This window comes from Diaphorina citri, unplaced genomic scaffold (genome assembly GCF_000475195.1).
Source record: "Diaphorina citri unplaced genomic scaffold, Diaci psyllid genome assembly version 1.1 scaffold1184, whole genome shotgun sequence".
Classification (NCBI taxonomy): Eukaryota; Metazoa; Arthropoda; class Insecta; order Hemiptera; family Psyllidae; genus Diaphorina; species Diaphorina citri.
In genome coordinates this window covers 64,102-76,366 of record NW_007378613.1, presented here as the reverse complement: position 1 = coordinate 76,366, position 12,265 = coordinate 64,102, and the positions used below count along the sequence as shown (strand labels likewise).

At 37.5% G+C, this 12,265-nt stretch overlaps 1 protein-coding gene across 1 annotated transcript; it reads right to left on the bottom strand.

Annotated features, from left to right (window-relative positions):
• Positions 1-1,858: 1,858 nt before the first annotated feature.
• Positions 1,859-9,352, bottom strand: LOC103514616. Its single transcript, XM_008479514.2, has 2 exons — positions 9,188-9,352; positions 1,859-2,154 (listed from the first exon to the last, which is right to left on the bottom strand). Exons 1-2 carry the CDS (start codon positions 9,336-9,338, stop codon positions 1,994-1,996), a joined length of 312 nt encoding a protein of 103 aa, XP_008477736.1. The 5' UTR covers positions 9,339-9,352; the 3' UTR covers positions 1,859-1,993.
• Between the last annotated feature and the right edge of the window lie 2,913 nt (positions 9,353-12,265).

Genomic DNA, 12,265 nt, shown 5'->3' with positions numbered 1-12,265 from the left:
TTTATAGGCAAAAATTCAAACTGTAATACTTATGTAGGTGAAGTTATATCATGGTGAAGTTATATTATATCATCAGGATTCCTTGGATTAATTTCCGTCAAGTTTTCCATTCCATAGATTAGATGTATACCTATATAGATACCTACTTGCATAGATAGAAACCATACCATCTAAACTCAAAATGGGGTAGACTGGGAATAACGAAGTAGGTACCTATCTACAAGATAAAGCGAAAAAAAGGAGAAACAAAGAGGAGAAAATGCGAGAAGGAAGGAAAACCAGAGCTAAAAAGTGTAGAAAAATATAAGGAAGAGAGAGAGAGAGAGAGAAAAGAAAAATGAGCAAACATAATAACTTTGGCGAAGATTAAGGCGAAAGAAGTGTGAAGCATAAGAAAAGGAAGAGAAAGAAAAGAGAGAAGCAGAAGAAGGACAAGAAGAGAGAAGGAACGAGAAGAAAGAAGACTTATGTGTAGAAAGAAAACGTAATGAAAATGCGCAGTAATACGTTTAAGAAAAATCAATAGACAACTTTTAGCCTTTGTAACGTATCTCTAACCTTAAAACATTAAAGGAAATCTCTATAGCGACTTGAGTGCAGCTTAGTAAGAAGTCAAAATGTCCGGAGATTCTTCTAAAGGATTAGAGAATTGGATCCTACAATTGAAATAGAGATAGCTAGGCACCCATAACAGAGATTACTAGTAAATTAAATGCTATAAAAAATATCATGGAAAATATTTATTACACTACAATACTCAAATGGGTATCATGACAATTTCGTTGCAATAAAAATTAATTTTGTCCCAAGTTGCAACAATATGGTATAGGTATTCCAAAAATAGACACTTCTCAAAATGGAACAGTAATATTCTGGTAACCTGTTAAAGACAAGTTTCAGACTTGTCTCTTTTGCTGTCATTCTGTGGGAACATTATCTATTTGCTTTATCAAGCAATTCCCACACCCTGAGAATTCCCACGAACTCTCTCTCTCTCTCTCTCTCTCTCTCTCTCTCTCTCTCTCTCTCTCTCTCTCTCTCTCTCTCTCTATCTCTCTCTCTGAGCGTTTCTTTATTTTTGTTAATCCTTTCACTTCCAAAATGGCGAGATATTCCAGGTGCTTCTGTAGCGAACGGGCTGGGCTAATTTTCTGAATTGAAGAGCTTGGTTTGACTCTTGGTGAACGAAAGAATGCTTTCCCAATAGACAGTCGCATAGCTCCGCTCAAAATCTCAACGAGTTACCAAAATGTCATACTGTCACAGGCAAAAAACCAAATTCATGTGATGGCAAGCACTAAACTTGTACATAGGTAAGTAATGCAATTTTATGGGGTGTCTCATAGACTAATGTCATGTTATGCCCATAGGAATATGCCTTCAATGGGTCAGATTGCCATGGAGGGCACTTTGGTAAAGAGGGCACTCTTCAAGCAGCAGTAAGTTTCTAAGCATATTATCAAGCCTCATTTATTTCCGTGTCACCTTGGATTAAAGGTGCAGTTTAACTTTAATTTACGGCGACGACAGAAAAAGTTGGGAAAAATTAAAGCACATTGTGTTGTTGTAAAAATTTCATTTGAATGGGCTTCTTGAAGACTTTAAAGTTGATGTACTTATGCATTTGTTCTTTCTGTGAAGATGTTGTATAAGGCAAGGGAAATGAATTCAGCATTGTGCATTTAACAAAGTTGTTGTACTAGATGCTAGTTTGGTCCCAACTGTTTCAAACAGGAGTGCCTTGATTTTTAGTCAACTACCTGAAACTTTACTTAGGTACCTATCTTTCTACCAAAAATACAATGAAGAAAGGAAAAAAATAAAACTTATAATATTTATGGTTACTCTACCAATAACTGTCATAGAATTTACGGCTTTGGTAAAGAGGGCACTTTCTAAAGGAGCAATAAGTTTTTGAATAATCATTGTCATTTAGAAAAGCCTTTAAATTTAATCATGCCCTTAGAACCAAATGGGCATCTTTTCTAACAGGTTAATTCAAATACTTGACGTCCCAAGACTTCACCCTTTCTACCAACGAGCACAAAGTGTCCTGAAGTATGTTCAGTTCTCTGTCTCGCTCTTCACATCGCTCCAAATTTTTCTTGAGTCTCTCTATGACCATTTCGTACGAAAATCGACCATCCGGGTTATCTGAAAAGAATTAATCTGATTACCACCTACTCGTAGATCCAGTATGGGTTGAGTGGATCCCGATTAGAATTTAATTCTCTTCCAGAAAAAAGCAAAATCGAATTTAAAGATCACCAAACTACTTGTATCCATATCTGGACAAAATTTGCACCACCATTTTCGTGTTCCTGGTAAAAAGACCTTTAATTTGATATATAGGTCGACCAGGTTTGGATAAGTCCTTCTATGGGGACAGACAGACCGACCGACAGACCGACCGACCGAGCGAGTGACAGACACCGAAGCGAATACAATAGTCCGTCCCTTATACCTTTTTATTACTATTGTAATAATAAAGGAAGGACGGACTAAAAAATCTAAGATCTTTTGTTAATTCTTGAAAATATCCATATTCGTTTACATTACTTCTTTGATAAGGTACGTAGGTAAACTTAGGTAAGTAGTAGATTAGAGGTAATTTAATTACACTTACATACCACCTCTTCTAGACGATGTAGCCAAATAGCGGGCATTCTTTAGGTACCGATATTTTTCTTTAGACTGTATAGGGACATTCAATTTATGCAATTAGTGTATTGGGAGTGTTCGTGTTTATGGTCTTCTGGAACCAACTTTATAGGCAAAAATTCAAACTGTAATACTTATGTAGGTGAAGTTATATCATGGTGAAGTTATATTATATCATCAGGATTCCTTGGATTAATTTCCGTCAAGTTTTCCATTCCATAGATTAGATGTATACCTATATAGATACCTACTTGCATAGATAGAAACCATACCATCTAAACTCAAAATGGGGTAGACTGGGAATAACGAAGTAGGTACCTATCTACAAGATAAAGCGAAAAAAAGGAGAAACAAAGAGGAGAAAATGCGAGAAGGAAGGAAAACCAGAGCTAAAAAGTGTAGAAAAATATAAGGAAGAGAGAGAGAGAGAGAGAAAAGAAAAATGAGCAAACATAATAACTTTGGCGAAGATTAAGGCGAAAGAAGTGTGAAGCATAAGAAAAGGAAGAGAAAGAAAAGAGAGAAGCAGAAGAAGGACAAGAAGAGAGAAGGAACGAGAAGAAAGAAGACTTATGTGTAGAAAGAAAACGTAATGAAAATGCGCAGTAATACGTTTAAGAAAAATCAATAGACAACTTTTAGCCTTTGTAACGTATCTCTAACCTTAAAACATTAAAGGAAATCTCTATAGCGACTTGAGTGCAGCTTAGTAAGAAGTCAAAATGTTCGGAGATTCTTCTAAAGGATTAGAGAATTGGGTCCTACAATTGAAATAGAGATAGCTAGGCACCCTTAACAGAGATTACTAGTAAATTAAATGCTATAAAAAATATCATGGAAAATATTTATTACAGTACAATACTCAAATGGGTATCATGACAATTTCGTTGCAATAAAAATTAATTTTGTCCCAAGTTGCAACAATATGGTAGGTATTCCAAAAATAGACACTCCTCAAAATGGAACAGTAATATTCTGGTAACCTGTTAAAGACAAGTTTCAGACTTGTCTCTTTTACTGTCATTCTGTGGGAACATTATCTATTTGCTTTATCAAGCAATTCCCACATAAAATTTATTCCCACGAAACGCAAACCACATCACAGGCTTGAAAATTGTCCGTCCCACAAAGCGAAAAAAATACATTATATTTCTGTGGGATATTACCTATGTAGGATGAATGAAATTTTCGAAAAAATAAAAAACCCAAACAAAATGAAGGATGTTTACAAGTATCACACCAATCAGTCTTTGCGGTTTACCACAAAGTCCCGCCCCGTGACCGCAAAAGTATAATCTTGTGGTAACTCACGCAAGCTCCTGCCTCACCCCACATAAGTTATCAATTATTTTACGTACCTACGTATCTTCTTCGTTCGTATTCTACGCTTCTTCTTTCTTTTTGATTTTTTTCTCCACTTTTCCTGAATTTCATGCCATGTCACACAATTTATTCACGTTAAATAGTTACCTACTTGGTTTATTTAAATTCCATGAGCACGAAATCGTGTAACTTATAAATACACATTTATGTACATTCAGATATTTGGGACCATTTATAATATTGTTTTGCTTCTTTTCATAACATGTTCTTCTGCAAAAATGGGGAAATTGATAACAGACTAGAGATGAACCAGTCCCTATCTAGGTATTATTTGTCACTAAATATTAACGAAATTCAAGAAAATCTACATGACTGCCTCATGCAGTCTTATTCATTAGAAGCTAGTGTGCCCATGATGCACATCCCCTTTGAGAATCAAAGGGCAGAGAAAAGGGAAGAAAAATGGTGAGATAGAACAGTAAGTAAAATATGAAGTTCTTATATAACTGGAAAATGCACCAATGGAGAAAGCAGGGATAAAAGGAAAAGCAAAGAAGTAGAGGGTGGAGTAGGTACCATAGAGAAAGAGAAGAGAAGGTGAGGTAGAGAAAAGGATAGAGAGGAGAAACTGAGAGAACGAAGGATGATGAGGAAGAAGGCAATATTCTTCTTGCATGAGGAATCAGGATGTCAGGAAATTATTAAATATGAATATGATACGAAATCTTTCAGCATCTTGACTTTGCCTGCCTTCCTATTCCAACATGGTCCTTCTGCCCTTTCCCCTCCAATTTTCCTGTTTTTCAACTTCCAATAAATAACGAAATATATTGAGGCGAAAGAATCCTCTATTCAGCCTAGTTAGCTTAGTTGGTAGTGCGTCTGCCTTGTAAGCGCTAGGTTGTCGGCATAAATTAAGTTAAGGTTCAGCCAGCCTAGCTAGCTTAGTTGGTAGTGCGTCTGCCTTGTAAGCGCTAGGCCACTGGGCTCGATTCCCGCCCGAGGCGGATTTTATCCTGATGGGATAATGTTCGTTCTCGGAACGGCTGGCTTTCTCCTATCCTCGATTCCCGCCCGGGCGGATTTTATCCTGATGGGATAATGTTTGTTCTCGGAACGGCTGGCTTTCTCCTATCCTGTCTTCCTTCTCTCTTTGCCAGCCTAGTTAGCTTAGTTGGTAGTGCGTCTGCCTTGTAAGCGCTAGGCCGCGGGTTCGATTCCCGCCCGGGGCGGGGATAATGTTCGTTCTCGGAACGGCTGGCTTTCCTCCTATCCTGTCTTCCTTCTCTCTTCGATTTCGGGACGATAAGACTTCGGAACGGCTGGCTTTCTCCTATCCTGTCTTCCTTCTCTCTTCGATTTCGGGACGATAAGACCATAGCAGTTACAGTCCCCTCTGTAAAACGTACTAAAAGAAAAAAAAAAATCCCCTATTGAATCCAGGCTATGTACTAACCATGACGCTTGCATTGTACAATGTACTATTGTAGAATACCTGTAAGTATCTAAGCATCACAAGACAAGCTTTTCAATCAAACAATCTAAAAGTCTATGCTTTTAAACTTTAAAGGGAGAAAGACGGAGATACTAAGGGAGAGGAGGACATTTCACTTTTTGATCTCCTCAAAATCTTCACCAGTTAATCCTGAAGCTCTCTGTTACTCATCCTCAGATTAAGAAGATTTCAAGAACACTCAGGACAGGGTCGTTAGCAGAAGGATGAAAAAGAGATTGAAAAGGAATTAGAAGTTCACGGGAAAGGTCCAAAGACACTCCCCTGATACCCTACGAAGGGAGAGGAGGACATTTCACTTTTTGATCTCCTCAAAATCTTCACCAGTTAATCCTGAAGCTCTCTGTTACTCATCCTCAGATTAAAAAGATTTCAAGAACACTCAGGACAGGGTCGTTAGCAGAAGGATGAAAAAGAGATTGAAAAAGAATTAGGAGTTCACGGGAAAGGTCCAAAGACACTCCCCTGATACCCTACGGAACGAAGTCCAAAACCCCCTGAATATTACCAGCTTTAAAATCCAAATCTTGATAAGTCCCCTGTTTATTTATTAACAAACCTGACTTTTTTTTCCTTCGCTCATTTACCTCTAAATGTGTTTTTGTTATTTTTACCTCTAATCTCCAAATAAGATCCACCGGTGGCTTTTAGTGTTTTGCTCTCTGTTACTCATCCTCAGATTAAAAAGATTTCAAGAACACTCAGGACAGGGTCGTTAGCAGAAGGATGAAAAAGAGATTGAAAAGGAATTAGGAGTTCACGGGAAAGGTCCAAAAGACACTCCCCTGATACCCTACAGGAGGAGGGGAGGTTAGGGTAGGAGAGGGAGCTTGTCCAAGAGAATTATGAGGGGCAAAAGGTATAATAATGCAATTTTCTCGCGCCCCTTCCGGTCCCCTCTGTTTCACCTTGGTGTTATTAATTAAATCTATTGTACACAAGGGACATCACACAGACCTTACTAATTAACACACTGCTTTGGCTGAGAATTTTCGAACGCTCCCCTCCACTGCGTTCTTCCAGCTTTCCCCTATGTTATCCCCCTACAGGAGCTACCATCCCCCCTACACCTTGGAAATTTTCCTCTCTTGGTTACCCTGGGGTTTCAACTCATATTCTACCGCTATAAGTATTGGTTATTGCTGGGTTCTTGTACCTTTAACTTACTCTTACTGATACTTTGTCGATATCTAGTTTCCAGTGGAGAGCGGTATTGGCTATAACGAGTAACCATAATGGCTCTCCATTGAACACAATGAAGTTCCTAATATACTTGGATTAAAATCGGGATTTTTTTCGGTTTCAAAACATTTTCCGTCTCTGCAAGGAAAGGAATAGTTTAACAGGAAAATTTTTTTATGGAATAATGCAATTTTGTGATCAACTAAAATAAAATTCCTAGTGCAATTTCAATCGCAATTTGTAATGGCTGTAAAAAAAATCATCTCCTCAGTTCCAGTAAAAAGACAGCAGATTCTCTAAGCTCAGTAGATTCCCTTTTTTTACGTCTTTTATGTTATATTTTTTTCCTCTTTTTTCCAGACTTTTTCCTTATCCTCTTACCTCTCCCCTTTTCTGGTTTTTTTTTTTTTTTTTTTTTTTTTTTTTTTTTTTTTTTTTTTTTTTTTTTTTTGAGTCTCCAATTTCGATTTAAATTATTAAGAAGTTTTCTTATGGCCTCCCCATTTTCCATTCTTTTCCACTAATAAACTGCACAAATATTACGAGATTTCAGATATTATTTAACGGTACAGATACATATGTAGGTAAAATAGAAGAAATTTACTTAGGGAGGTACGTATCTAACCAAAATATTAGTACCTAACTGCATCTAGTGGTGGAATAGAACAACAGAAATAATATAAATATATCTAATGGAACATAAATGTATGGAAAATAACAAAAAGAAATATACATAACATACCCAATTAGGAGAATAGTAGGTACATAGCAGAAGACTATTGGTGCGGGAAGAGAGAGAAACATCTTCGGTTACAAATGGAAATGGAAGAAATCTACTTAGGGAGGTACTTATCTACCAAGATATTAGTACCTAACTGTATCTAGTGGTGGAATAGAACAACAGAAATAATACAAATATATCTAATGGAACATAAATGTATGGAAAATAACAAAAAGAAATAATATACATACCCAACTAGGAGAGTAGTACATAGCAGAAGACTATTGGTGCGGGAAGAGAGAGAAACATCTTCGGTTACAAATGACTTAAGTTTCCTACAAAGTACAAACCATTGTTCCTCGAATAGAGTGATTTTTTATGTATAGGAGTTTTGGCGTCTCCACTAACTTGAAATCAAAATTCAGAAAATATTCACTTGTTTTCTTTGTCTTTCTCCGTTTCAATTAGATCAGTAAAATACTAATATTTTTGGGTATCGGTATCTTCCTCTCTCTCTCTCTCTCTCTCTCTCTCTCTTCTCTGCTAATTGTGAAGTAGGAATTTTGGCATCTCCACTAATTTCATCTTTCTCTGCTTTCTCTCTCTCTCTCTCTCTCTCTCTCTCTCCCAAATGACCAAGGGTTATGAAGAGGGCAACATAGACTGCTCTCACTTACCCTCTGGTCATTTCTCAACCGGGTAAGAAATATACGCTGGCCATTACAATTAGATTACTTCCGATAAATCATGGACTCGAAAAACTTTTCCCTGACTCTATCCTTCCCTTCTCTGTCCTTTCTTACCCTTTCTCTCTCTCTCTCTTTCTCCTTTTCCTTCTGTGTTCTTCCTTTCCTTGTCTCTCTTTCTCCCCTTTCTTTCTACCCATGATCTCTTCTATCTAGCCTTGCCTTTATCCTCCATAAAATAATAATTATACTCCTCTTTCCTCTCCTCCATCCTCTCTCTCTCTCTCTCTTTCTCTCTCCCTCTCTCTTTTTCTCTATCTATTCCCTCTATCTTTTATCACCCATACTATAAGTACGTATCTCTATTTCTCTCTCCTCCTCTCTATTTCTCTTTGTACCCTTCCTCCGTTTTCTCCTCTGTATCTCTCTCTATTCCCTTGCTTCGTTGATATCTTCCTCAACACTACGCTGGCCATTACAATTAGATTACTTCCGATAAATCATGGACTCGAAAAACTTTTCCCTGACTCTATCCTTCCCTTCTCTGTCCTTCCTTACCCTTTCTCTCTCTCTTTCTCTTTCTCCTTTTCCTTCTGTGTTCTTCCTTTCCTTGTCTATCTTTCTCCCCTTTCTTTCTACCCATGATCTCTTCCATCTAGCCTTGCCTTTATCCTCCATAAAATAATAATTATACTCCTCTTTCCTCTCCTCCATCCTTTCTCTCTCCCTCTCTCTCTCTCTCTCCCTCTCTCTCTTTCTCTCTCCCTCTCTCTTTTTTCTCTTTCTCTCTCCCTCTCTCTTTTTCTCTATCTATTCCCTCTATCTTTTATTACCCATACTATAAGTATACGTACGTATATCTCTATTTCTCTCCTCCTCTCTATTTCTCTTTGTACCCTTCCTCCGTTTTCTCCTCTGTATCTCTCTCTCTATTCCCTTGCTTCGTATGTATCTTCCTCAACATATCTGTCTTTGTTCCTCCTTAGATACCCAAGCAGAGCGAGGAAGACAAAAAGAAAGAGATTGGTGGAAGATTATAAAAAAGACAAGGAGCGCTGATAATTTTAATACAGAAAATAAGGAAAGAGAGAGAGAGAGAGCCTGGACAAATCTCATTGACATTGTTTGCGATTTTGCTAACTTTATTCTCTAGTGTGTCGTCAGATTGAAAGGTTGGATTTTTCGAACTCTCCATCAATTCTTGATCTTGTGGAATTTCTTGCACATGACTGGTCTGGTCTGTTTTCTCCATTTTACACTGGATTTTGAAATAGAGAGAGATAGAGGAATGGCGGGGAGGGTTATAAAGAGAAAGAGACAGAAGGCGGCTGATAATAATGAACGTGGTAGAGAAAGAGGGGAAGAGAGGGAATGTAAGAAAAAGAGTAATGATTATGGAAAAGATGGAAAAGAAAGAGAGGATTAGAAGAAAGAGAGAGAGAATAAGAAACTGTGAGTTAGAGAGCGAAAGAGGTAGAGAGATAATAGGTACACTAAAAAAAGTGATAGGGTGCCACTATTTACGGTGGAAGAACAGAGGGGAAGAGAGGGAATGTAAGAAAAAGAGTAATGATTATGGAAAAGATGGAAAAGAAAGAGAGGATTAGAAGAAAGAGAGAGAGAGAGAATGAGAAACTGTGAGTTAGAGAGCTAAAGAGGTAGAGAGATAATAGGTACACTAAAAAAAGTGATAGGGTGCCACTATTTAAAAGAGGGGAAGAGAGGGAATGTAAGAAAAAGAGTAATGATTATGGAAAAGATGGAAAAGAAAGAGAGGATTAGAAGAAAGAGAGAGAATGAGAAACTGTGAGTTAGAGAGCTAAAGAGGTAGAGAGATAATAGGTACACTAAAAAAAGTGATAGGGTGCGGTGGAAGAAGTCTAATCCCACATAGTCCAATTCAACGAAGATCAACTAATATGTAGGTACTACACCTCTGAGGCTCTGAGATATGTAGGTACCTGGTACATAGGTGCCATTGCCAGTGGTAGCAATAAAGATTGTCATTTCCATTGGTAGAAATTTAGAAAAGTATATTAGATACTTATAGTATCCCACATAGTCCAATTCAACGAAGATCAACTAATATGTAGGTACTACACCTCTGAGGCTCTGAGATATGTAGGTACCTGGTACATAGGTGCCATTGCCAGTGGTAGCAATAAAGATTGTCATTTCCATTGGTAGAAATTTAGAATATATTAGATACCTATAGCCATAAGGTTAGGTGGGCGGTTGGCTCCTCTAGAATGGTGAACATTTTTTTATCCAAGTTCACCTCGAGGGTGTAATAATGTTCTATTGACTCAGCAGAGTTTTCAACAAGATTTCGTAAGATTAAACAAAAATAATAACAGCGAACAATATTGTTGTTTACTCTGTAAAATATCAGGGAGTGCCCTTGGCAATATGTTTTATTTTCCCGACGTGATTAAACTTTCAGAAAGCGGAGAAGACTTTTAAACTGGAAGAATCTTGAAAGAAACTTTTGTCTTGTGAGAAAAGCCGACATTAGTTTACATTTTTTAAACACAATTATACCAGAAAGTAAGGCCTTCTGCATGCCAAATAATGCCACGTGTGAATACGACAAGTGTGCGCAGACTTAATGGATGAACTATGAACTGGCCTTACACACGTACGGTCTGTCAAAAGGCAAAGTTGTGAGACCAAGTTGGAAGATAAATGTGGAGACAAATCGAAGTGTTCATAGCGTGTGTACCAGGCTTAAGGTCAGGGCTGTATTTAGGGGAGTTAGGTGAGCGACTTGCATCCAGAGTATTTCACCACTTGACTGATGTAGCTTAACCGGGGCCTTCCTCTTCCTTGATCTCCTTGCTTTCTGCCTTCTACGATTGATACCATAAAATCATTATATCGATATAGATGACCAATCCATTTGTGTCTTCGCTCTTCTAATACATCCCATTTGCTCCTTAATTTCATAATTTCAAGGCACGTCGAAGAACTAGCAAATAATTTATACGGGTTCCATGGCTGTTCTTTCTTTCCATACACAAACAAAATCTATGCAAAATTCATCCACTTACGAGCAGAAGGGAAAAAGCTGGGGAGATAAATTTCCAATTTGAATAATTTAAGCAATTACAATCCAGCGTGCCAGAACTTGGCAATCACTCCAGAGAATAGTATAAGTATTTGGCTGATAATATTGATGAATATGTTGTTTTGATATACTGGGCTAAAAGGATGATACTGTAAGCAATTACAATCCAGCGTGCCAGAACTTGGCAATCACTCCAGAGAATAGTGTAAGTATTTGGCTGATAATATTGATGAATATGAATATCATCATCATAATTATTGCTCAATCAGTAGATTGGTTGGTAGCTCTCCATGATGTTCTGTCTATAAAAATTTCCTCTTCATCTCCGCGTATGACTTGCATCCAGAGTATTTCACCACTTGACTGATGTAGCTTAACCGGGGTCTTCCTCTTCCTTGATCTCCTTGCTTTCTGCCTTCTATGATTGATACCATAAAATCATTATATCGATATAGATGACCAATCCATTTGTGTCTTCGCTCTTCTAATACATCCCATTTGCTCCTTAATTTCATAATTTCAAGGCACGTCGAAGAACTAGCAAATAATTTATACGGGTTCCATGGCTGTTCTTTCTTTCCATACACAAACAAAATCTATGTAAAATTCATCCACATACGAGTCATTTGTGTCTTCGCTCTTCTAATACATCCCATTTGCTCCTTAATTTCATAATTTCAAGGCACGTCGAAGAACTAGCAAATAATTTATTCGGGCTCCATGGCTGTTCTATCTTTCCATACACAAACAAAATCCATGCAAAATTCATCCACTTGCGAGCAGAAGGGAAAAAGCTGGGGAGATAAATTTCCAATTTGAATAATTCCAACAGAGGAAAATGCTGGAGAGCCAAAACAATGACAATATTATTTCTAATCCCGAAAGAAAAAAGCGCTGACTTGGAAAAGCATGGAACAAAACTTTTTTCAAAGTGATAAAATAGAAAAGTTCAAGAGACAGAACCCAGTAGTAATGCTGTTAAATTTCCAATTTGAATAATTCCAACAGAGGAAAATGCTGGAGAGCCAAAACAATGACAATATTATTTCTAATCCCGAAAGAAAAAAAGCGCTGACTTGGAAAAGCATGGAACAAAACTTTTTTCAAAGTGA

Coding starts and splice junctions, on each gene's coding strand:
- LOC103514616 (XM_008479514.2), bottom strand. CDS start 9,338: ATGGAGAAAACAGACCAGACCAGTCATGTGCAAGAAATTCCACAAGAT. Junction 2,155..9,187: donor TGTCAATGAGATTTGTCCAG/GCTCTCTCTCTC, acceptor AATTCTTTTCAG/ATAACCCGGATGGTCGATTT.